Here is a 25460-nt window from a genome sequence, read left to right as displayed (position 1 = left end):
GGTCCGGTTACAGGATAAAAAGAACTTGGACTAAGTCATACTTTTAATAGCAATCATTATCTTTAGTTATTAAAAACAGAACCGCACCCTCACCCATTCAAGTATCCAGCATTATCTCCTTTTTGCAATGGGCCGAAGTCCATGTTGCTCACGATTGAAACGAGAGCCTGAGAGCCCGGGGTTTGGGACACAAAGGCTGGGTGGGACGCGGCTTAAGCAGCTCAGGGTGGAAACAGGCCCTCATAGGAACCGGCTGTGCAACCCGAGCAGGTGTCTGCACTGTTTTCAATAGAAACCGGCTCACCCCCCTGCGATGCTGCCACAGCACAGGTGCTAGGGCAGCCGTGAGGGGTGACTGTGAGGAGCAGGTGGGCCTGCAGTCCCAGGCATGGGGCCCCAACTGGGCCAGCACCCCTCCCCCCCCCCCCCCCCCCCCGGTTTCTGTGGCCTTGTGAAATGACAGCAGCCTGGAAGAGCGCTGCGCCCACCGCGCAGGCGCTGCGTGGCCCATGTGGCGTGCGTGGCCCATGGGAGGTAGGCACTAGAGCTGCCCGCCCCATCTTTAGAGCAAACCCAGAGCAAGACACAAGGAACACAGAAATGTGAAGTAATAAAGAAGTGCAGACATCCGCAGAGCTTGGCTGTGGGCCTCGGCAGGGCTGGTATGGTAACTGCCACAATGAAGGTAGCAACTGGCACACACGACTGCCTTGGAGAGCATGTGCCAACTGACCATGAGGCTGGAAAAATACTATTCCAGGGAGAAGACCACTGTACACGCGTGTTCTTGGAGATGAATGACAGAAATGTCCCATGCAGGATTCATGGGGTCAATTTTTCCATTTAGAAGATATGATATTGTTATTCTCCCAAGGCTGGGAAGCCCAAGCCATGCACCTGCAGTCAGAATAAAAGACCAAAAATAAAGCTCTTACCAAGCCTGAGTTGATGGGTCTTTCTTAAACTTGTCATCAGGGACAGTGACCAGGCCCAGAGTTCAAGCCCCAGAAATGGCATTAGAAAAAAAAAAAAAAAAAAGCCAGGCGCTGGTGGCTCATCCCTGTCATTCTAGCTACTCAGGAGGCTGAGATCTGAGGATCACTGTTCAAAGCCAGCCCAGGCAGGAAAGTCCGTGAGATGCTTATTTCCAATAAACCACCAGAGAACTGGAAGTGGCACTGTGGCTTAAGTGGTAGAGCACTTGCCTTGAGCTGAAGAACTGAGGGACAGTGCCCAGGCCCAGAGTTCAAGCCCTACAACTGACAAAAAAAGACTAATAAAAACAGAAAGAGTCCACAAGCTGACCACATGGCAGTTTTGAAGACTGGCTGAGGTCCTGCTCGGAGGCATGGGGGACAGGTCTCTAGGTCTAGCGGGATCATTTGAAGGTCAGATGCAGTGTGGAGTGGGCTACGCCGGCGAGCAGCCGAGGCTCGGGGCTAAGGAATGGGTGTGGCCTGGAAGGAGGCGCTGGGGGCTCTGGAAGCCGAGGTGAGGATGGATTTGGTATATGGGGTGGGCACGGCAGACCCTTTCAAACTTGGACTCGGGGTTTTCTGGTACAGAGGTCCGTGGTGGTCACATCTTAGGTGATGGGCAGTTCAGGGCAGAGCACCAGGGGTGGCTGCCACGATGAGGGGTACACAGGAATGAGGCCAGCAGCGCCCAGCTCGGGATGGTGGAGAAGCTTCGAGTCAAGCCTGTCGGCTGCCTTGTTCCCTCTTGCACCCCAAATCAGAGGACCTGCCCATGTGGATGTGTGTTCTCAGGGTTGAATTGTATACCCCCAAAGATATAGTGCACACAGGGTCTTTTTGCAGATGAGGTCGCTGGGGAGGACCTGAATGCCAATATTCACTGGCATTCTTAGAGAAAAAGGGCCTCCCGGACACGGAGACACACAGGGTGGACACCAGGCAACTGTGGAGGCGGAGACTGCAGAGAGACACTGCACAGTGGACACGTCCCTGCCACCCTCGGAGGGAGCCTGGCCCCTGCTCAGCGGACAGCGCGGAACGCCCAGCTTCCAGAACAGCACGCGCACACTCTCTGTGTTCTAAGCCACCGGGGTTAGGATGCTGGCTATGGCAATGTTAGGAAACGTACTAAGATTTCTCTAATGCCATTCTTAACTCTGCAAGGAAGGATGTGTACTGGCAACGTTGGAAGCTACTCTCTTTAAACGCTAGCAGATTCTGGTTTAAATTCTGGAACAATGATAATAATAATGACTATTTTTACTTATTTATTTTCTTGGGGGGGTAATGACTATTTTTAAAGTTCTGAAAAGTATTTTATATAATCAGAAGCCTATAGGCCCTGTGCCTTTGGTTTGCTCCCCCAAGAATAGCCTCCTTCGGTCTCAAGAGTCCTGAATAATTGATCATGTCCTGGTGTATTGTAGGTCTAGCTTCCACATACGAGAGAAAACAAGTGTCACTTGTCTCTCAGCCTGCCTGACCTCATTTAACATGGTTTGTTCTGGGTCTATCCATTTCTCTGCAAATGATATTAATTTTTCTTTTCTTTTCTTTTTTTTTTTGGGGTCCGGTTGTGGGGCCTGAACTCTGGGCCTGGGCGCTGTCCCTCAGCTCTTCAGCTCTAGGCTAGCGCTCTACCACTTGAGCAACAGCGCCACTCCCGGCTTTTTTCTTTTTGCTTATGTGGTGCTGGGGAATAGAACTCAGGGCCTCAGGCATGCAAGGCAAGCGCTCTACCACTGAGCCAACTTCCCAACCCTGATATTATTTTTTCTAATGGCGGATAGGTACGTACTACATTTTTTTGGACCCCTCATTTACTGTAGGGCATCTGGGCTGTTTACATAACTTGGCTATTGCGAGCAGGGCAGCAATGAACATGGATGTGCAAGTGTCTTTATAGTATCCTGACTTGTGATGTTTTGGGTAAATGCCCAGGAGTGGTGTGGCTATAGGAAGATCTACGTTTAGTTTTTTAAGCACTTCCAGACTGCTGTCCAGCGTGGTTGTACTACTTGACACTCCCACCAACAGTGCAACAAGCAGAATGCTTTGTCCCGTGCTCCTTTGTTACAGTCAGAGATACTTTGTAGGGATGAGGAAACTTGTCTTCTGTCATGGGCCATTTGCACATTTAGAACACAACTCATGGGCCATACAAAGCCACCGATACAGGTGGGCAGCTGTGGGCAGCCAATGAGACGCATCCATAAATGAGATGCATCGTGCCTGTCTTGTCCTATACCAAACCATCTCTTGGGTTTTATAGAGCCACGCGCGAGTGGGAGGCCCCCATCCCAATAAACCCCTCTCCACAGATGGCATGATGGGTTTTTCCTGGACTCAATGCCATACACGTGTGAGCTGGAAAAGAAAGAGAGAGAAAATGAAATGGGCCTACCTGGGTGGGGTCCTGTGGGGCGGCTGTTCCGTCAGAACAAGCCTTGAACTTGCTCTGTTTCCGTGTCAAGATCTATGTCATAAAAGCAGGGCCGAGTGGGCAGTCCGGGCATCGTGCTCATCTGCAGAAGACGAAGCATGGCAAAGGTCATCGCATGGCCATGGAGAGCTTCCGGTTCCTCTGATGAGTCAAGTGGAACCGTGATCACCTCCAGAGCCCAGGGAACTGAGCGGAACGGCTAGAAAGAAAGCGAGGCCCACGCGCCATTTCCCGCCGTCTCCCCTCTTACCTCCCCCCCCCCCCCCCCCCGGGAGCTACTGCACAGCGACTTTGCAAACCTTTCCCTCTATGTCTTCCTGTGGCCCCCCAAGCCCAGGCCCAGTCTGTAGGAGGGGTGGGGGCGGGGCAAGGGGATGATGGCTTCCTCCTCACCAGGGCAGTTCCCATTTTTGCAAACCCCAGAGCACAGGGGAGGATGGAGGCCCCTGCAACGCTGAACAGTAAGTCCAGCACAATAAATATTAGTTATGTACCAACAAATCCGGGAAAAGCCAAGTCATCCATCTCTGAGGGACAGGGTGGCCTTGTGAGGGCCGCGTCACGGGGGGGGGGGGTGGGGGGCAGGTGCGGTGAGCTCCTGGCTGACTTCACACCACCCCGTCTCGCACAGCTGTCGGTTTACGCCATGATCGCAGCACCCTCGGAGCAGGGTGCCAACTTCCTCACCTCACAGAGGAGGGCACAGGCTAGTCTGCGCTCGTGCTGGAGGCTTGAATTCAGGGCCTCTCATGTGCCCAGCCTTGACACACAAGGCTGGCTCCCCTCACTTCAGCCACATCGACACTTGTGGAGTGTTGCTGACTAACTGTATTTGTCTGCTCTTGTATTTGTCTGCTCAGGCTGCTCTGGAACTGTGATTCGCAGATCTCAGCCTCCTGAGTAGGCAGGATTACAGGAGTGAGCTGGCCACCTGTGCCCAGCCTTTTCTCTTGTTCTGTGGTGGCTTCGCGAAGCCGAGGGGGCACAGAATGACCACCATACTGACTGTTTCCCAGCAGGAGCAGCAGACACCAGCGTCACTGGTGGGAACTGCTCACAGTTAGTTTTCTGGTTGCCTGGGTTACCAGCGCACACCTGTTCTCCATGGCAGTTTTTCTGCTCCAGCGCTCAGCAAGGCGCTGGATGGCTCTTGGAGAAGGTATGGAACCTCTATAATCTGGGAGGGGCTAGGGATTAGCATAAACTAATAACCTTGTATAGCTGAAGAGAAAGGAATGATCATATTTGGCCACAGTGATACTGCACCATCCCTTAACTCTTGGAATAAAAGCCACCAATTACTAGGAAGACCTCACAGACACTCCATGGCAGCTGCTGTTCCTAAGACTGCAACATTATCCACTCCAGGGCAGAATGCAGTGTCAGAATTGAGTATCTAAAAGTTTAGATTCACTTGAGATGACAAAACCCAAGAAGCGCCCTGAACCCAGTATATCTGACATCTGACCAACTATTAGAGTCAACCCAATTGTGCCGTGTGTTTGTTGATACATTATTGCTAGATCTGAAAATTCCACTCTCCACTAGTCACTCTGCTGATGAAAGGCCAGGACGGAGGAAGTCAGGTTATGATCTGTGCTTCCCAGTCAGCTCAACTGCCTGCCATCAATCAGAACATGCCTTTTGGTCATTTTTGCACAAAAGTAGGGGGTAAAACTAGTCAAAATATTAGACTACTTCAAACTTTAAAAAATTACTTTTGCTTATTATTTTGTTTTGTTGCATTGCTGGGGATTGAACCCAGGATCTTCTGCATGATAGGCGAGCGATCTAACACTGCACTACCTCTCTAGGCCTCCACTTCGTTCTTCTTCTTTTCTTTTTTTTTTTTTGTCGGTCGTGGGGCTTGAACTCTGGGCCTGGGCGCTATCCCTCAGCTCTTCAGCTCAAGGCGAGCGCTCTACCACTTGAGCTACAGCGCCACCTCCGGTTTTCTGGTGGTTTACTGGAGATAGGAGTCTCATGGTCTCTCCTGCCCGGGCTGGCTTTGAACCGCAATCCTCAAGATCTCAGCCTCCCGAGTAGCTAGGATTATAGGCGTGAGCCACTAGCGCCCGGCTCGTTCTTCTTTAGTAGGAGAAATTTGAGGTGAATCCGAAGATGCTCACCTTTCTCCTCAGTGACGTAGACATCACTTCTGAGAATCGGGGCTGCTTATCTGGGAGGAGCAAGATGCCCCGACCTGTGAGCAATGAACAGCCATCTCCAATGACTCTACTTTCAGAATGGAACTGTTCCTGCTGAGAATCACAATGTGGACTGATGTGTACGGGACCTTGTATTTTCCCATCAAATCTGCCACCACTGGAACAGAGCAAGGAAGCCCCTGACAAGGTCCATGTAGCACTACGGGGAGCCAGTGAGCTGCCGGGGAGGGGGTGGGGGGCAGGGGAAGGGCGGCGATCTGAGTTGATCTTTTTTTTTTGCCAGTCCTGGGCTTGAACTTGGCACTGTCCTTGAGCTTTTTTTGCTCAAGGCTAGCACTCTACCGCTGGACCCACAGAGCCACTTCTGATTTTTGTTTTTTGTTTTTTTTGGGTCCGGTCGTGGGGCCTGAACTCTGGGCCTGGGCGCTGTCCCTCAGCTCTTCAGCTCAAGGCTAGCGCTCTACCACCTGAGCCACAGCACCACTTCCGGCTTTTTTACTTTTTGCTTATGTGGTGCTGAGGAATCGAACCCAGGGCCTCATGCATGCAAGGCAAGCACTCTACCACTGAGCCACCTTCCCAGCCCAACCACTTCTGATTTTTGCTGTGACTGTGGTACTGGGGAACTGAACCCAGGGCTTCATGCATACTAGGTAAGCACTCTATCACTGAGCCACATTCCCAGCCCTCTGAGTTGATCTTATCTGGGTGTCCACTGAAAATAACCAAGGAACTGCTAAATTATACTTACTTCACAGGCATTAATGGATTCTTCTATAAAGATCCCGGAACCTGGGCTTTAGAACCCTATAAGTACAGTGCATCTCCCAAATCCTTACTGGCTGTGGGTTAATGATTTTGGAGAAATCATGGGTTCTGGTAATAGCCGTTACAAACACACATTACAGACTGGGAAATAAATATCCCAAAACTAATACAACTAGTAAAAGAGAAAGCAGCTGGACAGCTTGAATGTAAAGCTTCACTCAAAATCTAAGCTTGCAAATACATAAGCAAGGCATCTCTGATTGGGACAGAAATGGTATGAGAGAAACGCGTAGAAGCACAGCCAGCCTTCTGCAGTCTCAAACTGTAGACATGCTCAAACCTATGCAGTAGTATCTACTGAGGCTTTCATCTGTATTCCCTTAGCTACTAATGATGATAAAACTATGGGCTTATTACCTTTTCTTTTCTTTCTTCTTTTTTTTGCTGGTCCTGGGGCTTGAACTTAATGGTCTGGCCTCTGTTCCTGAGCCTCTTTGTGCTCAAGACTAGCCCTCTACCACTCGAGCCACAGCACCACACTTCCAGCCTTTTCTATTTATTTGGTATTGGGGAACTGGGCCTAGGGCTTCATGCATGCTAGGCAAGCACTCGTACCACTAAGCTACATTCTCAGCCCACCTTATATTTTGAGTGAAGTGTTTTTAAATCTTTTGTGCAGTTAATTTGAACAGTTAATTTTATACTGAGTTCTTTTATTCTTTCTTTGGTCAGTCTGAGACCAGAACTCAAACTCAGAACCTGACACTTCCGCTCATTGGCTATAGTCTAACCACGTGAGCCATGCCTTCACTCTTTCATACTGAGTTCTCAGTCTGTTTTCTGTTGGTACACATCCTCAGGTGACCGGTAATTATCTTTGCTCACTCCAAAGCTCATTTAGTTTCAACATATTTGGAGTTTTTCCAGATGCCTTTCAGTGTTGATTTCTCCTTTAATCCCACTGTGGTCTGAGAACATATTTTGTGCAATTTGAATCCTTTAAAATTTATGGAGACTTATTTTGTGGCCCGGAATAAGAGTCTGCCAAGTGTTCTGTGTACATTTGCAAAGAGTGTGTACTTTGCTGTTGTTGGGTGGAGTGCTCCATTCATGCCAATTAGGTCAAGCTGCTGGGTAGTATCAGCAAGTCCACATCCTTATTGACTTCAGTCCATCTGTTCTGAGAAGTTTAGCATTTTCTGTATTTGTGGATTTGACTCTTTATCCTTGCTGATTCTTTTGTTTCATGAATGTTGATGCGATACTATTTAATCTATAAGCATAGGATTTTTATGTCTATTGATGAAATGATCCCTTTAGCATGTTGAGTCAATCCTTTTTATTTTGCTGTTCCTATTCTTTGCTTTAGTTCTACTTTGCTATGAATATGCCGCCCCAGCTTTTACAGACTTTCTTGTCCTGGCTGGTTTCAAATCATGATCCTCTGATGGAGCATTCTGAGTAGCCAGGATTATAGGCGTGAGCCACCGGCATCTGATTTACTGTGATTACTTACATAGTTGGCCTTGCTATGCAGCCCAAGGTCTCCTCAAACCCACTGTGGAGCCAGACTGTCCCAACGCTCGCAATCCTCCTCCTCACCTCTCATGTGCTAGGATTCCAGGCTGTTGCCTGGCAAGACTGAGCATTTTTAATGATTTCATTTGATCTTCTTGGTTGCTTTCTAATTACAATTATTTGTTACAGTATTTTAAGGGATTTCCTTAGTATTTAGAGTATACATCCTTAGGCTTTTCAATCTTCCTTTAAGGGATATTAATCCACAGATGGTAGAAGAGGCAAACAAAAGTATATTTCCATTTTTCTCTTCCCGGACATTTAAAAATTTTTTTTTTAAGTATTGAGGTTTGAACTCAGGCCTCAGACTTCCTAAGCAGGCATTCTACTATTGAAGCTCTGCCCCATGTCATTTTTATCTTCATTATTTTTCAGGTTAGGGTCTTATTTTTCTGCGCAGGCCCACACAGCTGAGCTGTCAGGTGTGTTCCAACACACTAGGCTTTTTTGTTGAGGTGGAGGTCTCATGAACTTTTTTGCCCAGGCTGGACTCCAATAGTGGTTCTCTCAATTTCTGATTTCTGAGCAGCCGGGATTATACACGTAAGCCACTGTGCCTGGCCTTTTTTTAGTTCCTTCCTTCCTCTCACATGGGGCTCTAATTACATGTATTTTTGTCCCAAAGCTCTTCTGCCTGATGTATTCTTTGCTCATTTTTGTCTTTAAGTATTCTTTTCTACTGCTCTTTTGCCTGATGTATTCTTCGCTCATTTTGGTCTTTAAGTATTCATTTCTACCGCACTGTTTATTTGCCAATAATTAGGAGGATCTTTTTCATTCCAGGCACTGTAGCCTACAGTCACAATACTTGTTCTCAATGTCCTTGTCCACTAATTCTATCATCTGTGTAATTAATGGGTTCGTTTTGATTAACATCATTATAAGTAGCATTTTTTAACCTTTTTGTATCTGATAATTTTGTAGGGAGGTTAAGCATTTTATCTTCCTATTGGTATATTTTTTCGTATTTTTGTAAATATTCTTACGCTTTTGTAGTCTTTTTTGGTATTCTTTTTGCAAATATTTTCAGCACTGCAAAGCTATACATGAGCTCCTCCCTCAAAAAAGCCCTAAATAAGCAAGCAAACAAACAAAAACCCCCTTCTTGTCTGAGATAAATAGGAAATAACATACATTTTTCATTTGGGCTTATAAAGTCTTAACAGTGATAAATAATGATAAAAGAGGGTTATTTTCATCATAAAGAGGATTAACAGGACCAAGCAAGTTAATGCTCAGCTGTTTTTCTTCAACAAAACAAGCCAGTTTTCCTTGAACTCTTATTTTCTCGGCAGGTCCGGCCCTACGTTACATTACTTTGAAGGTCTATTTGGAGGTCACAATTCCTCTTTCTGCTGCCCTCCCAGTGACCTGGTGAGTGAAAGCTTCCCAGGATGGCACATCCTCCCAGAAATATGTGGGTCAGACACCCGACAAGCGTCTGAGTAATTCCCTTGTGTGCTGAAATAGAGCCAAACCATCAACCCACCAGCACATGCGCACATCAACACATGCTCAGCAGGAAGTGGACCTGGGGGGCAAGTGGTAGATTGCTAGCTTTGAGCAAAACTGGCTGAGAGATAGCAGCTGGGTGTGGTGGGTTAGAGACTATCCAATTTTAAGATGCTGCTTTTTCTCCCCCTCCTCATTTTACCCATGGTGATTTCCTGCAAACCTATTGTAAATTTGGTTCTTGCATGAAAGATTTTCTTCCAAGCCTGTCTGCTAGACGTAGAAGATGACAAACATTTACTTTACTGCATTATGTATTTTATACTGGGGGAAAGGGACCTGGATCAGGGCCTTAAGTACTCAGGGCCTGGGCACTGTCCCTGAGCTTCTTTTGCTCAAGGTTAGCACTCTACCACTCGAGTCTTAGCACCACTTCTGGCCTTTTCTGTCTCTGTGGTACTGAGGAATGGAACCCAGGGCTTCATGCATGCTAGGCAAACACTCTACCACTAAGCCACATTCCCAGCCCCCTTGATTTTTCTTTTGCTAAAACTGTGGCTTTATGCTGAAGTGCCTATAATCATAAGGCCCCATTAAGTGGTTAGGACAGAGAATGTATGGGCCACCAAACTACCATCTGGCCCTTAGAGAAGAAAGTGTTATGAACATAAGGACTTCAAAAGAAATGAGAGTAGAAGAACTTGAACAGAAGGTGGCTGTTTCATAACTTTATGTAAAGGTATCCAAAGCAATGTTTAATCAGTGACACAGCAATTTATAATCAATGAAATAGGCAATGCCCATTCAACAAGAGGGGCTGGTGATGTGTCTGAAACTGCATTACTAGTCACCAATCATTTTTACTTTTTCTAAAAGCAAAAGTCTAAAGTACAAACTGGTACAATCTTAGTATTTTAGCATAGTGCAGGAAGTCAGATTAAAAACTAGTTAAACCTAAGGGGTGTACTTTTATAGTCATTTTACTTAGAACCTATCCTGTTGACGAGAGGCCTTGAGTTTAAATGCTAGCAGTGTGACAGACAAAACCAACAAGCACTTCACCAACGCCAAAGGTGAAAACTCGAAGCTGCGGATCTAAGGCACAGGGTGGGGGATTTGGTTCCAGGGAAGGGCGTGGGAAGGGGTGAAGCACAGGCTGAGAATCTACCACACAGAGTCTGCGCTGAGCTTTTGCCCCCAGCGGCTGGTATACAAGGCGCTGTGGCCCACGGGACAGCAGGGGGGAGACCCACTGGAGTCTATCGTGCCCTTCTTGATTGCACAACGTGGAGGGTTAGGGGTGACCCATCCAACCAAAGAGAATAATGCAGGCAGGTGGTGAGTGCCTAATTAAAAGCCTTAGAGCCAGGCTACTCAGGAGGCCGAGATCTGAGGATCATGGTTCGAAGCCAGCCTGGCAGGAAAGTCTGTGAGACTTATCTCCAATAAACTACCAGAAAACTGAAGCGGTGCTGTGGCTCAAGTGGTAGAGCCCTTGCCTTGAGCTGAAGAGCTGAGGGACAGAGCCCAGGCCCAGAATTCAAGCCACATGACCGACCAAAAAAACTTAAAAAAAAAGCTTTAGGATCCTTCTGTACCTACAGTTTGGGCCTTATGACTATAGGCGCTTCCGAATAAAGCCAGTTTTAGAAAAAGAAAAATCACGGGGGCTGGGAATGTGGCTTTGTGGTAGAATGCTTACCTTAGCATGCATGAAGCCTGGGTTTGGTTCCTCAGTACCACATACCCAGAAAAAGAAGCACTGCTGAGGCTCAAATGGTAGAGCGTTAGCCTTGAGCAAAAGAAGCTCAGGGACAGCGCCCAGGACCTGAGTTCAAGCCCCAGGACTGGCAAAATAAATACATAAATAAATAAAGAAGAAAAGAAATGAAAAGAAAAAAAGTCAAGTAAAGGCAGATGAGTTTGGAGGAAGCCAGCACTCAGGGCAACCCCGACCTGCCCCCGACCCGCCGTCCTCCGCTTTCCAGTTCTAGTTTCTCAAATCTCACCAAGACTGCCCCGGATTATGATGGATGTGAGGGCTGCAACGAAATGATACCATAGTTTCAGTGCTTTCCAAAAATTTAATGAAATCAGGCAAGCTGGCACATGTCCACAGAGAGGAGTCAAAGCTGGATCAATGCTTCAAAGAGCTTGAACCCAGTTCAAAGGAAATGCAGCTGTGGCCAAGAATTGATACTGTTTTTCAGGATACGGATGATCCTGCCAATGAATGCACCATTGTTGGTGATGGTGAGCGTGGTAAAATGGCAATCCTTTTGCACAAGTAAGAATGTTTGTAAAATTACACTGTCAGGTTCAACTGTCTTAGGATGTGGGGTTACATTAAAATAGTCACACAGTTCACATCAAGCTTAAGAAATTTCTCTTCAATGAAGCTGTTGAAAAAAAATGATTGGCTGTCTCCTCAAAGACTATTGAGAGACACCTATGATTGGTGGATGAAAATATGAGAATCCCCCAAAAAGCACACAAGAAGAAGAGATGAGACTGGACAGGCAGCAGATGGATGCTGTAACAGAGCCCTCAGTTCAAGAACAATCAGACCTGGAGCAGCTACTCGGGGCCATGAGGAAATTCCTTAGGACTTCAAAGATCAGATAGAATTCTTAACCACTTCCAAGAAGAAAAAGTGAAAAATGATCCTGGAAACTCCTGAGGTGTCTCCAGTTCAGTCACTGATAAGATCTTGGCTCAAGCGCCTTTCTCTGGGTCATCAGGCAAAAACCCTGGGTGCCTGGCAAAAATCACAAAGTGGATTTTCAACTTCGGTGTGGTCAGGCAGGCCCTTCTCCCTTCTCACAGAGAGCGGGGCCAAGGATAAACTTCTCCTTGCCCTCTTTTGATCTAATCAAAACAGCCTCCGCTTATCAGATCTTCATTCTAGCAGTAATTAAGCTTTGTTTATCCAGAAGTGTCCTCCTAGCCAAAGCCAGAATCAGAGGGGGTTATCAGGTTCCTTTATTAAGAGACTTCTCTCCAGTGACTTCCAAGCCTTCCAGAGCCTCACTGAAAGTGACAAAAATGCCACTGAGCAACCATTCACTGAATATATGTATACTCACACATACACACGTGTATATGCATATATGTATATATACACACACCCCAGAAGTTCTCATGTAAAAGCTACAGGGGCCTGCAATAAACTGCTTCTGAGTTCTTTGGTGGATAAGTATCAAGATAAAGAAAGGAATTAATGGGGATGCCAAGATGGCAGGCTGCCACCACAGTCCAATTCCTGGAGAAGAATTCAACCACACTGTGAGCCTAGGTTGCTGGCTGCAGATTCACTCATGAGTATATGGAGATTTTTATTTTTTGGTCCGGTCGTGGGGCCTGAACTCTGGGCCTGGGCGCTGTCCCTCAGCTCTTCAGCTCAAGGCTAGTGCTCTACCACTTGAGCCACAGCGCCACTTCCGGCTTTTTCTTTTTGTTTATGTGGTGCTGGGGAATCGAACCCAGGGCCTCAGGCATGCAAGGCAAGCGCTCTACCACTGAGCCACCTTCCCAGCCCCGAGATTTTTTTTTTTTTGTCAGTCCTGAGGCTTGAACTCTGGGCCTGGGCGCTGTCCCTCAGCTCTTCAGCTCAAGGTGAGAGCTCTACCACTTGAGCTACAGCGCCACTTCCGGTTTAATGGTGGTTCATTGGAGATAAGAGTCTCTTGGACTTTCTTTCCCGGGCTGGCTTTGAATCTTGGTCCTCAGATCTCAGCCTCCTGTGTAGCGAGGATTACAGGTGTGAGCCACCAGCACCCGGCTGAGATTTGTGTTTATTTTTTTTTTTTTTTATTTTTATTTTTTATTTTTTGTCGGTCGTGGGGCTTGAACTCTGGGCCTGGGCACTGTCCCTCAGCTCTTCAGCTCAAGGCGAGCGCTCTACCACTTGAGCTACAGCGCCACTTCCGGTTTTCTGGTGGTTTATTGGAGATAGGAGTCTCACGGTCTCTCCTGCCCGGGCTGGCTTTGAACCGCGATCCTCAGATCTCAGCCTCCTGAGTAGCTAGGATTACAGGCGTGAGCCACCAGCGCCCGGCTGAGATTTGTGTTTATAATACATGTCATTATGCATCTACATTTCAGTTTAACATGCAATCTTATTTCAGGCAATAAGCTGGTATCTATTACTAATGGATTTAACATGATGAAAAAGAAATGATTAACTGGACAAATACAATTTGATTTTATAATCAAGTGGATTTTTCTTTTTTATGTATGTATGTATACACTACTACTGGGACTTGAACTCAGGATTTCAAACTCTTGCTTGGCTTTTTCATGTAAAGTTGCACTCTACTACTTGAGCCACATCTCCATTTCTGGCTTTTTGCTGGTTACACAGAGGTGAGAGTGGACAGACTTTCCTGCTGGCTTCAAACCATTATTTACCCTCAGCTCTAAGCCTCTTGGGTAACTAGGATCACAGGCATGAGCCACCTCATATTCAGCTGGATACCAGTTTAATACTTACCAATCGGAAGCACCAAGATGTACACACATGGCCTTAATGAGACGATCAAGTGAGGCTTCTGGGGTATCTGGTGAGGAAGCTCACATCAGGACACCCCAGGTGGTGGGAGCTAAGTTGTCATGGAAACCTGTACTCTGGCGAGCCAGCAGTGGACTAAGGACTAGGCTTCCTTTCTATGCCAAAATATTTAGAAAGCCTCAGCGCTGTGGCTCCTTCCTGAGCGCCAGGGCTTCTGCTAGATGCAGAAGGCGAATTCCCAGGGGGCAGGATCCACTCAACACACACAGGACACAAGCAGGAACTCCTAGAAGTCCAGTTGGGTTTGTTAAATGACTGCGGTCTGAGCAGTGGCCACTGGTGTACTGTGACCATGGAGGAGGGGAGGGGGAGCCGAGGCGCGCCCCCCTTCCCTTTACCCTCCCCCTCCCTCCCCCCCCAGCCGGCTGTCCACACTGGGGGGAATGGCTCCTGAAAAAGGTAGGCAGAGGTGGAGAGGAGGCTCTCCTTGCTCTGGGACAGTGGGCGCTGTGTAGGGCGGGTCACTGCGGCCTGGGCAGAGGGCATCCAGGCGGAGACCTGGGCTGAAGTAGGGAGCGGGGCCTGGAGCCTGAATCTAGCAATGGCTGAGGCAGAACCAATGACAGAACTTCGGTGTCAATTTGGTCAATTCCTCCCATCTTTCTCCCCAAGTCCGAGTCCTGTTTCTCTTTCTCCTGACCACAGGAGAGTTCTGACAAACACAGCGAGCCTAAGGCCTCACTGGCCAGAAAAGGTTCCATGACAGCCTCTGATGTCTTTTGCTCAGGCTGAGGGCTGTGTGTGTGAGTGTGCGTGTATGTGTGCGTGTGCATGTATGTGTGTGTGTGTGTGTGTATGTGGTACTGGTCCGGGAGGAGAAGAGTGATGACAGGGGGGTTGGGGGGAGGGTTATGAGGCAGGGGCCCCTCCAGACCCTCCCCTCCTCCCCTCCAACAGGGATGAAGGTCAGCCTAGTCATGCTCATCTATCTGCCCACTCAAAACCTCGCAGCCCAGCCTGGGAGGGCATTCTCGGCACCCCTGGGTACACAGCTGAGAAAGATGTCAGGAATACTAATGCATTTTTTCAAGATGGAAAAAAAAATACTTGCTACTTTGCAAAGCTCTGATTGGGTTTAATATTTTAAGTGTTTTGGAAGAACAATCAGTCATTGATTGCTAAACTGAGGGGAAAAAAGACATCCTATTTTCAACACGTTGAAAGATAATTTAACACTTCAAAGATATTTATCGGGAATTTAGAAGATGGCATCAGGAGAAAGTTCCAGACTTATGACACACATAGTAAATTTCTTTGGAAGCAGCCTTTGTAAATGAAATCTCAGAGACTTTCAGGAGACAACTCCTCAGATTATTTTTGCCAAGTTTTAGTCTATTTTTTTTGAAGACTTTGAAATAACATTTTTAAGACAAACAATTTGATTTTGTATTTTGAGAAGCTCTTGCTCTGAGTGAGTTCATCCAGGAGTGGCCTGGTCCCAGAGGGAGGGGTCATGACAGATACACTGAATGTTTTTTAAAATTCTAAGTAACATGTGCAGCAAGAAAGAAAAAGAAAAAGTACTCTCACAAAAACTTATAATTTCCTGCAACTGTAACATACTGTGCTTCATTTAAATCTAAAAAAAAAACAAAAACAAGGAAAAAAAAAACCCAACTCAAACCAGAAAAATCTAATCATACTTCAAAAATTTGGTTGTCAAGGTGTATTTTCAAACACTCCATTAACTCCCAACTTGAGGCCAGAAAGTGGAACCGGACAGCTGCTATCATTTCCCCCGCTCCATTCTTGACATCTGAATGTTTAATTATTCTATTTGCTTAACTGTCTAAATATATTTGCATAAGTTTGTAACAGAATCAGATGGAAGCCTTCATGAATTTGTCAATATTATTTTTGGCTAGCTATGGAAAGCAAACTTGCTACCCTAAAAGCACACATCATGTGAACAGGGAAGTAAGCAAATTGCCCTCCCATCTGTGTAAGTCACGTTTGTTGTTAAGCTGAAAAGCAAGATGGTGTTTAAATGGATTATGCATCTTACAGAATATTCAGCCTTTTTCCCATGTGAGGTTACACAGCTACACAGCATTAATGAATCATGTTTGAAAGCTGAAAGAACAAAGGCTCTCTGGATGACAAAGGAGGCCGTAAATGAAGCAGAGCTAAGGATAAAGATTCAAGACGGGACATTTTGTCATATATATATGCATGTATATGAGTCTATACAAATGGTCAAGAAATAACTTCCATCCTACTGTGAAGTTTGGCTTACACTTATCTGATAATCCCTGGAGATAATTTTGTATAATGCAATCTATTGCCTATCATCATCATCATCATTACTGTTATTGTTAGTATTGGGGCTTGGTCTGGGAGCTTTTACCTTTTGAGCTCAAGGTTGGCACTCTACCACTTGAGCTACAACTCCACTTCTGGCTTTTTTGCTGGTTCCTTGGGGATAAGAGTCTCACTGACCTGACTGCCTATGCCTGCTTCAAATACAGATGCTCAGATCTCAGCCTCCTGAGTAGCTAGGATTACAGTTTGTTCACTAATTTTAAGGTGGGCTGTATAGCCATATAATAAGTAGCAACCAACATGTAAGTGCATATGATGCAGCCCTAAATAGGCTGGGAATGGACATGGAAAAGGTCATTTGTGAATGTGTGTGTGTGTGTGTGTGTGAGAGAGAGAGAGAGAGAGAGAGAGAGAGAGAGACAGAGACAGAGACAGAGACACAGAGAGAAAGACAGAGAAAGAGAAAAGACAGAGAGAAAATTTTGAACTCCTGGACTCCAATCTTCCTGTCCCAGTCTTCTGAGTGACTGGGACTATAGCTTACTAGTTCACTTTTTTTTTTTTTAGTGGGTCGTGGGGTTTGAACTCTGGGCCTGGGTGCTGTCTCTAAGCTCTTCAGCTCAAGGCAAGCACTCTACCATTTAAGCCACAGTCCTCAGATCTCAGCCTCCTGAATAGCTAGTGAGCCACTGGTGCCCAGCTACTAGTTCATTTCTTCAGCTACCACAGTTAACTGCCAAGAACAAAGCCAAATTAAACATGTTGAGTGAAATGGACATCTTAGAGAATAATTACTGTATAGGTTTCTAGTAGTATTCTTACATCCAACTTAAGTTGGATGAAATCTAAAACTGAATAAAAAATGCTCACCAACTTCACTGTATGGTTTTCAAGTTCCACTTCACCCTTCACGAGAGTTCATGTAGATAAGTAACTTGCTTTGTGTTTGACTTATTTCCACTTTTCCCAGCCCAGTGGTCACGGTAGCTAGCCCACTCCTGGTCCTACAACTGAAGGTAACTTGAGGGAAAAGACTTCCCTACATTTATCTTTCATGACTAGTGGCCAACAGAGAGCCTGGAAACATATAATTGCTGGCTACACAAGAGTCCAGGGAAGGCAAAGGGCTGACTCACAGGCTGCCTAGAAAGAACCCTTCCAGGTGGAAGTTTTAATAAGGCCAGCTCAGCTTTTGATGGCCCCAGGACAACCTAGATTTTATTCACTGCTGGGCAAGGTATGGCTGTCATTCTGAGGTGGGGCCTTGGTTTCGTCATTAGATTCAACCTTGACGATCTCTAGGCCAGCCTAGAACTCTTTATCTTCCTGACTCAGCTTCCGGAGTGCTGGGAGTCCGGTGTAAACCACCACCAGGTTTCAATGAACATTTGGGGGAGGTGCTCAAGTCTGTATTTATGCCCTACTCGATGTAAACTGTACCAACAATATGGCTTATGCCAACCACCTGCTTTCCTCTAAGAGTCTAGGATTTCCACAGGCCAGGTTAAGGGACTCCTTGTCATCAGCCCCAATAAACAACTTGGGGACTGAGTCACTGAGAATGTCCCCGGTGGGCAGTGTCTCAGATATTCTATTTCTATGAACGAGTCCAGGTAGAGTCTAGAAGTTTCCCCTCCCTTTTACCTCCTTGGCTACTTTGTTTTGTAGCCCTGTGTGGCAATGAACCATAGCTGTCCGTGTGACTGTGACCTGAGTGTGTGAGATGGGATGGTCTTGCTGGTAGCTTCCTGGAATCGAATTCCACTCTGGCTTCTTTATGTGAACCACAAGCCCATTCACCAGAAGAGCAAGTCAGGAATTTGAGGACTTGAAGATCCTCTCTCTTCCCTTTCCTGTTCTTGGTGTCTAGTTCATTCTACATTCGTAGAATCTTGCGCCCATCTCCTGCCTCGATTGGGCAGGCCTGTGCATTCTTTGCCTGCATTAGTTAGGCCTCCCAATCAGATCTTCATGCTGCTACCAATCTCTCCCTCTACTCGCCCTGTGGTCCAAAGAACCATTGTAACGAGCAAGCATAATCATGACATCTCTCCACCTACACTCCCAGGATGCGCAAGATAAACTCACCTCCTAAACTTGACCCTCAACTCCTCATGGGACTTGGGTCTTTGCTTTGGACAGTCTGTCATTTTAAAGGATGTGAACGCTCACATCCCATGCTGCAGTACAGCCTACCTCCTTCCCTCTGGCCTCATCACCTGAGTCTGACCTTGCCTTCATTATTTGAATCTGGGGACCCATTCCTGGCCTGATACCACAGCCCCCAGGCATCACCTAGCGGTCTACACGAGTAGCACGTCCCCTTACTTTCCTGTGCCGCTGTGAGCCAGGCCTAGGCCTCCGCTGTTCCTATGGCCTGGTATACAGCACTCCTCCCCAACAAGGGAAGCAGCAGCAGGTCGCGTCCGTGTACACTGCTGTGTTGGCTAAGCTGGAAACGCCTCATGAATTCTCAGTGCCCACGTGAGGCCTGTGTCCCGCAAGAAAGAGGGCTGGGGGGCAGGGAGCTCTTCATAAAAAACAATGAAATCTCATTCTCCAGTGCTGTTCTTCTAAATTCTAGGCCATGCCAAGGCCTTTACCATGAGAACATGAACTGAGTTGTGTCCTGCAGCTCTTTCTGCCCATACGTTCAATGTTCCTTGTCTTTAGGCATCTGCTTGCTGACCTTGGCTTGCTCTGCCCTTCACTTAAATCCTAGGTCCCTCCTCCAGGGCCCGTTGTGCTCTCCATGCAGTACAGGAAGGACTGCAGTCTGGAACCAAGCAGAGCCAAAGATCCATTGAAAGCATCCACTTACTCGTAAATAAAATGAATGTGTCTCCAGTGCATTACATAACTCAGTGAGGGAGAGGCATCCCGGCCACGCCAAGAATGAACGGAGCATGCTCACAGGGTGGAGGGCGGGGCATCCGGCCCCTGCACACTTCAGGAAATGCTCAGGGAAATGCCAGTCTCCTGGTAGCTTGATTAGGTAAGAGTTTCTGGGAGTGAAATGTATTTAACAAAATTTGAAGAGCAGAGCCTATCACCAGGGCAGTGTCCAAATGGCTGCTGTATTATTTTTTTGGTGTCAAATGAGGCTTGAAATTCAGGGCCTGAGTGTTCTCTCTGAGCTTTTCTGCTCAAGGCTGGCACTCAACCACTTGAGCCACAACTCTACATCTGGCTTTTTGCTCATTCATTATAGCTCAGAGTCTCACAAACTTTCCTGCCTATACTGGCTTTGAACTGTGATCCTCAGCTCTCAGCCTTCTGAGTAGCAGCGTGCGCCACTGCTGCCTGGCTTGTTATACCATTTTAATCCTTTGGTGGTTGTCATTTCTCATAAAAAAAAAAAAAAAAAAAAAAAAAAGGACACTACTGGAGCTGGGAATATGGCTTAGTGGTAAGAGTGCTTGCCTAGCATGCATGAAGCCTTGGGTTCAAATCCTCAGTACCACATAAACAGAAAAAGCCAGAAACGGCGCTGTGGCTCAAGTGGTAGAGCACTAGCCTGGAGCGAAAGAAGCTCAGGGACAGGTTAGGTTTATAAAAGCTCTGGCTGGAGGCCCCCTACCCTGGGGATGAAGGGGCGGCGGAGGGGCGGGAGCTGGGTCTGGCTGCCTGGACCCCGCAGTGAGTGCGCTTCCTGCTGCTCTCTGCTGTTCTTCCTCAGGATGAAAACCCAAGTTCCCTTAGAAGCTTGGCGACAGGCTCAAATCTGTGCATTGCAATCCAGCAGGCATAGCACACAACACCCCTTCCTCACACCCGCAGGCGGGGTCCCTGCGCACGAGGGCAAATTCCATGTCCTCCCATGCATCATCTTTTTTTTTTTTTTAAATCAGTTGTGGGGCCTGAACTCTGGGCCTGGGCGCCGACCCTCAGCTCTACAGCTCAATAGTGCTCTACCACCTGAGCCACTTCCGGCTTTTTCTGCTTATGTGGTGCTGAGGAATCGAACCCAGGCCTCAGGCATGCGAGGCAAGCGCTCTACCACCGAGCCACCTTCTCAGGTCTGCACCATCGTTTTCCTAACACTGCTCTATCTGGGGGCTAAATGTGTATCTGCAGGCTAATTACCAACTATCACATTGAAAAATTTGTGTTTAAGGAAATGGATAATTCTAGCTAGCTGTCATGTGGCAAGCCATCTGTCACCCTAAAAGTATGGTAGAATGAACCCCATGTTTTTGCAATGTGTACCAACAAGCTTTCTTTACAATTAGAAACTTTGCTTCCACCAAGACACAGAACACACCCCCCTTCCCCATCCCCTGCTACCCATTTATAGCTCTTTTCCAAACCCTAGTGCTGCCCTCACTGGCTCATGGGGTCCCGTGAACTATGTCCTTATCTCCCTTATCTCTCCACAGGGAGAAGCTATTGCTGTTTCATTAAAACATCAATGTGGGAAATCAGCTAAGTTCTTATTACGTATGGTAAATAAGTAAGAGGTCAGACCCTAACCCTCCATAAATATGCCAGATGCTGCTGCCTGGCAATGAAATGAAGATTCTCTGCACGGCTTTCCTCAGAGGTCACAGTTCCCTGGGCTATTTTAATTAAGAAGAAAGGGTGGGAACCCCATCTTATGGAGTTCGTTTTTCAGTGTGGGGTATCTAGGCCTCAGACGTCAGCTGCCAGGATCTGCTTAGAAAGCAGTTCTGAAGCTGCCTTAAGTACACTACAGAGGACAGAGGCTCGGGGCCCACACCACAAAGCATAGCTGGTGTTATTAGGGTACACTTGTTTGCTTCTCTTTCTTCCTTCCCTTTTTCCTTTCCTCCCTCTCCTCTCTTTCTCCCTCTCTGTACTGGTCCTGGGGTTTGAACTCAGGGCCTGGGTGCTGTTCCTGGACTTCTTTTGCTCAAGGCAAGTAGTACTCTACCACTTGAGCTACAGCTCCACGTCCAGCTTTTTAAGCAGTTAATTGGAGGTAAGAGTCTCATGGGCTTTCCTGCCTGGGCTGGCATCAAACTGGAATCCTCAGACCTAGCCTTGGAGTAGCGAGATCACAAGTCTGAGCCATTGGTGCCCGTGGCTGGCTCGATTGCTTGCTTCCTTCCTTTCTTGTCTTTCTTTCTTTTTCTTTCTTATATTTGGAGGAAAAATAATTATTTGGGGGTCTGGAAGTTGTCAGTTTACATGTTCAATAAAAAAGGTACAGGAAAAAAGAACAGAAGAAAGTAGAAAAAGAAAAGGAAGGAAGCCAGCAAGCAGGGAAGAAGGAATGGCTGGTGGGGAAGGATTTACTGAGTGGTGCAAGCAAGCCTTTGTTCTTGAGAGTAACGACACAGGAGCGGGGCCTGTGCGTTGACAGCAGCCAGGGGACCCGGCTGTCAGAGCCGCAGCGGACTCGTGCACTCCAGATGAACTGGAACACTCTATCACTGTCCTCAGCTTGAATTTGCGATCACTGTGCTGCTAGAAGAATTTATGGGCAAGTGTTTTTAGTACTTAGATTCTGCATCGTGATTTTCATGTTCCATTAATCATTTACTATCTGAACAAAAAAGACTCCTAACTCCTAAACTTTTATTCTTCTTCTTGAAAGCTCTTCTTTTTCTAGTGATGTGATTATAGCAACCTTTTGCTTTTCTTTCTTTCTGAAATACTTCCTACTCCAAAGACACAAGGCTCTACTTTTTTGCCTCAACTGGAAACTAAAAATGCTCTGAAGAAGTCAGGCGAACCTCCTGTTGGAAACTCTCTTTTCTCCCTGCCAATTTTTTTTTTTTTTGGCTTCCAAAAAAGAAAAAAAAAAGCACATTCTACTCTTTATGACAAACTTATCAAAATTAAAATAACTTCCAGCTGTCAAAACAGCTTTGAGAGAAAAGTCAGTTATGGTGGTCATAAATAATAAAGAACTTACGGCCACCTATGGGGGGGTATTTATTCATATGAAAGGCATTGTTAACTACATTGTTTTTAAATGGCATAAAGGATTGTTAAGAGGATAATTTGCTGAATTCATTATGTACTAACCAGGGAGGAACACGGTGGCATCATGAACGATTGGCCTTTTGCAGCTCAGTCCCAGTAAGAGGCACATAAATCAAACCTACAACCAGACTGGTCTCTTTCTTTTTGGGGTACCAGGGTCTAAAAGCAGGACCTTGTGCTTGCTAGGTAAGCACTCTACACTGGATCTGTGCTCACATTCTCATTCTCTCATTCTCTCTCTCTCTTCCACACACACCCCTCCTCCCTCCTCCCTCTCTGACAGATCTCCCTACGTAGCTCAAGCTGGCCTTGCAAACTCAATAATCTTACTTTAGCTTCCTCAGTATTGGGATTACAAGAATGCATCACCAAGCCTGGTAAAACTTCTCTCTTAATATGAACATTGCGGTAGGGATGTATTCCTCTCTTGCAAGGCATGTACTCTACCGCTGAGCTACCTTCCCAGCCCTTATTCCTCTCTTGGATACAAGGGTAGAGAAGAGAACCTCCTTGTGATTTTATAGCTTGGATGACAAGTTAATCCTTTGCCACTTGGAACCGATACCAACCACACCAGCAGACAGAGAGCAGGGGTGCCAGAGCCCAGGTGAGTGGTCCCAGTGGCCTTATCATAAACGACACAGCAGCAAAGACGCGGACTGCAGCATCGCAATGCATCTGAAATATTTACACAAGCCAGCCAAATACTCCAAACCAGAAGAGACTTTCCCATTCAATTCCTGGGCAGTTCTACTTCAGTGTGTAATATACCTTTGAACAGCTTTAAAGGCTTCTGACCTGTAAAAATCACAGCTTTTTTTTTTTGGTCCGGTCGTGGGGCCTGAACTCTGGGTCTGGGCGCTGTCCCTCAGCTCTTCAGCTCAAGGCTAGCGCTCTACCACTTGAGCCACAGCGCCACTTCCGGCTTTTTTCTTTTTGCTTATGTGGTGCTGAGGAATCGAACCCAGGGGGCCTCATGCATGCAAGGCAAGCGCTCTACCACTGAGCCACCTTCCCAGTGCCCCCCAAATCACAGCTTTTAACAACTAGCTTAATACTGACATAGTTCTTTGGCACAGCCAATCCCAGTGTTCCATGGGGAGGGGGGGTGGCCCCTTGTCCCCAGTGTCACCAGGGGGTGGTGGCCTGTATACTCGCAGACCACCACTCCCAGAGACACAACCAACAGTGGCCCTGCAGGTGTGCAACGCTTGAACCCCACTCACCTACCTCCGAGGAAAGGTGGCTGGAGGTGAAGGTCTACCGTGATTCCACAGCTTGAGGGTGGCGAGAGGGCTGTGGGAGCACAGTGTACCCCAACTCCACTGCACCCCAACTCCACACGGACAGAAGCTCTGGCACTGGGGCTCCTTGCAGACTTAGTGTTCTTTTTCTCTGGCTGTTCACCAGCATCTTTCCCAAGGCCCTTCTGGGTAAATCTGTGTGATGCGCAGTCCCCTAAGTTCTGCGCCATCCTAGTAAATTAGTGGAGTCAAGGGGATTGTGGAACCCCACTTTTCAGGCAGTTGTTAGTACAGGTGGGACCATGGAGGGACAGCTCAGGATGTGATTATGAATCTGGTGTGAACAGCTGGCCGCAGAAGTGTTTTGGGTACTATGCCAATACAGCTGACCTTTTTTTTCCCTTTTGTTTTTAAAATATTATCTTTAAGTAGTTGTACAAAGTACAGCTGACATTTTGTTTTTTCCTTTACAATAGGGTTTTTGACCTGAACATCCCTATTTAAACATATGAATAATGTATCTGGACCTGGTTTTATGAGCAGTAACTAGTGGGACAAGATGGGCCAGGGCACTGCTCGAGAAGGCTGGAAAGCAGAAAGGATTTGTGGGTCCTTGAGCCTTTTTCTAGACTTTTCTAGGTCTGAAGGGATGGGCCAATTAGTAGAATACTTGGCTAGCAAGCAAACACAGACCCTGAGTTGAATCTCTAGTTCCATAAAAACCAACTGTTCTAGAGTAGCTGCGGGCTGAGTCTGTAGCTCAATGGTAGAGAGCTTGCCTAGTATGCATAAGGCCTTGGGTTCAACCCCCAGCACTGCAGAATCAACGAAAGCCTGGCTTTGTGCCTGGGCCTGCGGCACTGGCCCGGTCACACTGGGGGTGGGCTTGTCAAGCCTCCTTTGCTCTATGTGGAGCCAACAGGTGATCAGCACTGCACTCAGGCACCAGCAAGGTACGTTCTACTCTGGGCTGCTCCAGGTTGGGGGGGGGGTGGGGGCAACAAGAATGGAAGACCTGGATCAAGAGGAGACAGCAGGTGAGGTGACTTGGGAAAGGACACGCAAAGGAAGTGTCACTCTCTGCTGGGTGACTGGCTACACCAATGCGTGAATAGAGGTGTATTTGTGCTTCCCTGTGTTTGTGCAGTGTTTGGACATGGGTCCTGCTATGTGAGCCAGAGGCACTAACCTAGGACTCCAGTCCTGGGGTGTGGGGACTTGAAGAACTGTGTTCCCGAAGCACAGGCAAGCTTGGAGACTGGTTGCTGAGACCAGGAAGTTACAAGAAAGAATGGGTCTCACTCAAATGGGAGTCTCGAGTTCATGACCGGTTGCTTCCATAGCAGACTGCAATACCTTCATTACAAGGCATCTGGGAAGCACTCTTAATGAGGACCCCTTGAAACTGCTCATAGGGGCTAGGAGGGAAGCTGTGAATGTTCATCCTGGGCCCTCCAGGGAACTGACACAATTCCTTCACTGATTGTTTAATTCAGCACAAATGTTGTCCCTAAACCTACTTTACACTTGTTCCACTTGCTCCCTCATTCGATGCCAGTAGATATCACCACCTATTCAAACATTTAATGACATGTTTTGCATTTCTAATCATACCCAGAAAAGAGCATGTGATAACCAATTCTTTCCAAATTCTTATTAAATGTATTTTCTTTTAATCTGATATGCATGTGTGGATAATTTGATAGACACATGGACATTATCCCTGTAAATCACATTCGTTCCAGATACTGAGTTAAATTTCTTCGCCAAGTACAATTTCTTTTTCTTTCTCAGTATTGGGATTAGAACTCAGACCTGTGTGCTTGCTCACTGGGCAAGTGTTTTGCTACTTGAGCCAAACCTCAATTTTTTTTATTTTTTGCTATTTCTTTTTAAGCTAGGATGGCAGCTAACTTTTCCCGGGCTGGCTCTGAATCAGGATCCTTCTACCTTGTTTTCTGCATAGCTGTGACTGCACACACCCAGCCCATACAATTTGTTTTAAAGGATGATGTCTTTCTTAAAAGTTTAGCTTCTCTTCTTATT

The 25460-nt window shown here is 46.8% G+C and overlaps 1 protein-coding gene across 3 annotated transcripts in view; it reads right to left on the bottom strand.

Moving 5' to 3' along the window:
• The window catches only part of Mthfd1l (methylenetetrahydrofolate dehydrogenase (NADP+ dependent) 1 like), a 135391-nt gene that overhangs the window by 4528 nt on the left and 105403 nt on the right, over positions 1–25460 (bottom strand). For 2 of the 3 annotated variants that reach the window (XM_042671887.1, XM_042672058.1), the window contains one exon: positions 3382–3502. In XM_042671887.1, the coding sequence (XP_042527821.1) occupies positions 3413–3502 (90 nt within the window). In that variant the 3' untranslated portion in view covers positions 3382–3412. Of the gene's footprint in view, positions 1–818; positions 898–3381; positions 3503–25460 lie in introns of those variants that run through there. The other variant, XM_042671966.1, reaches the window with a different exon arrangement.

This window comes from Dipodomys spectabilis, unplaced genomic scaffold (assembly GCF_019054845.1).
Source record: "Dipodomys spectabilis isolate Male_0828 unplaced genomic scaffold, ASM1905484v1 ptg000001l, whole genome shotgun sequence".
Taxonomy (NCBI): domain Eukaryota; kingdom Metazoa; phylum Chordata; class Mammalia; order Rodentia; family Heteromyidae; genus Dipodomys; species Dipodomys spectabilis.
The sequence above is the reverse complement of the archived record's forward strand: the minus strand, read 5'-3'. Positions and strand labels throughout refer to the sequence as shown.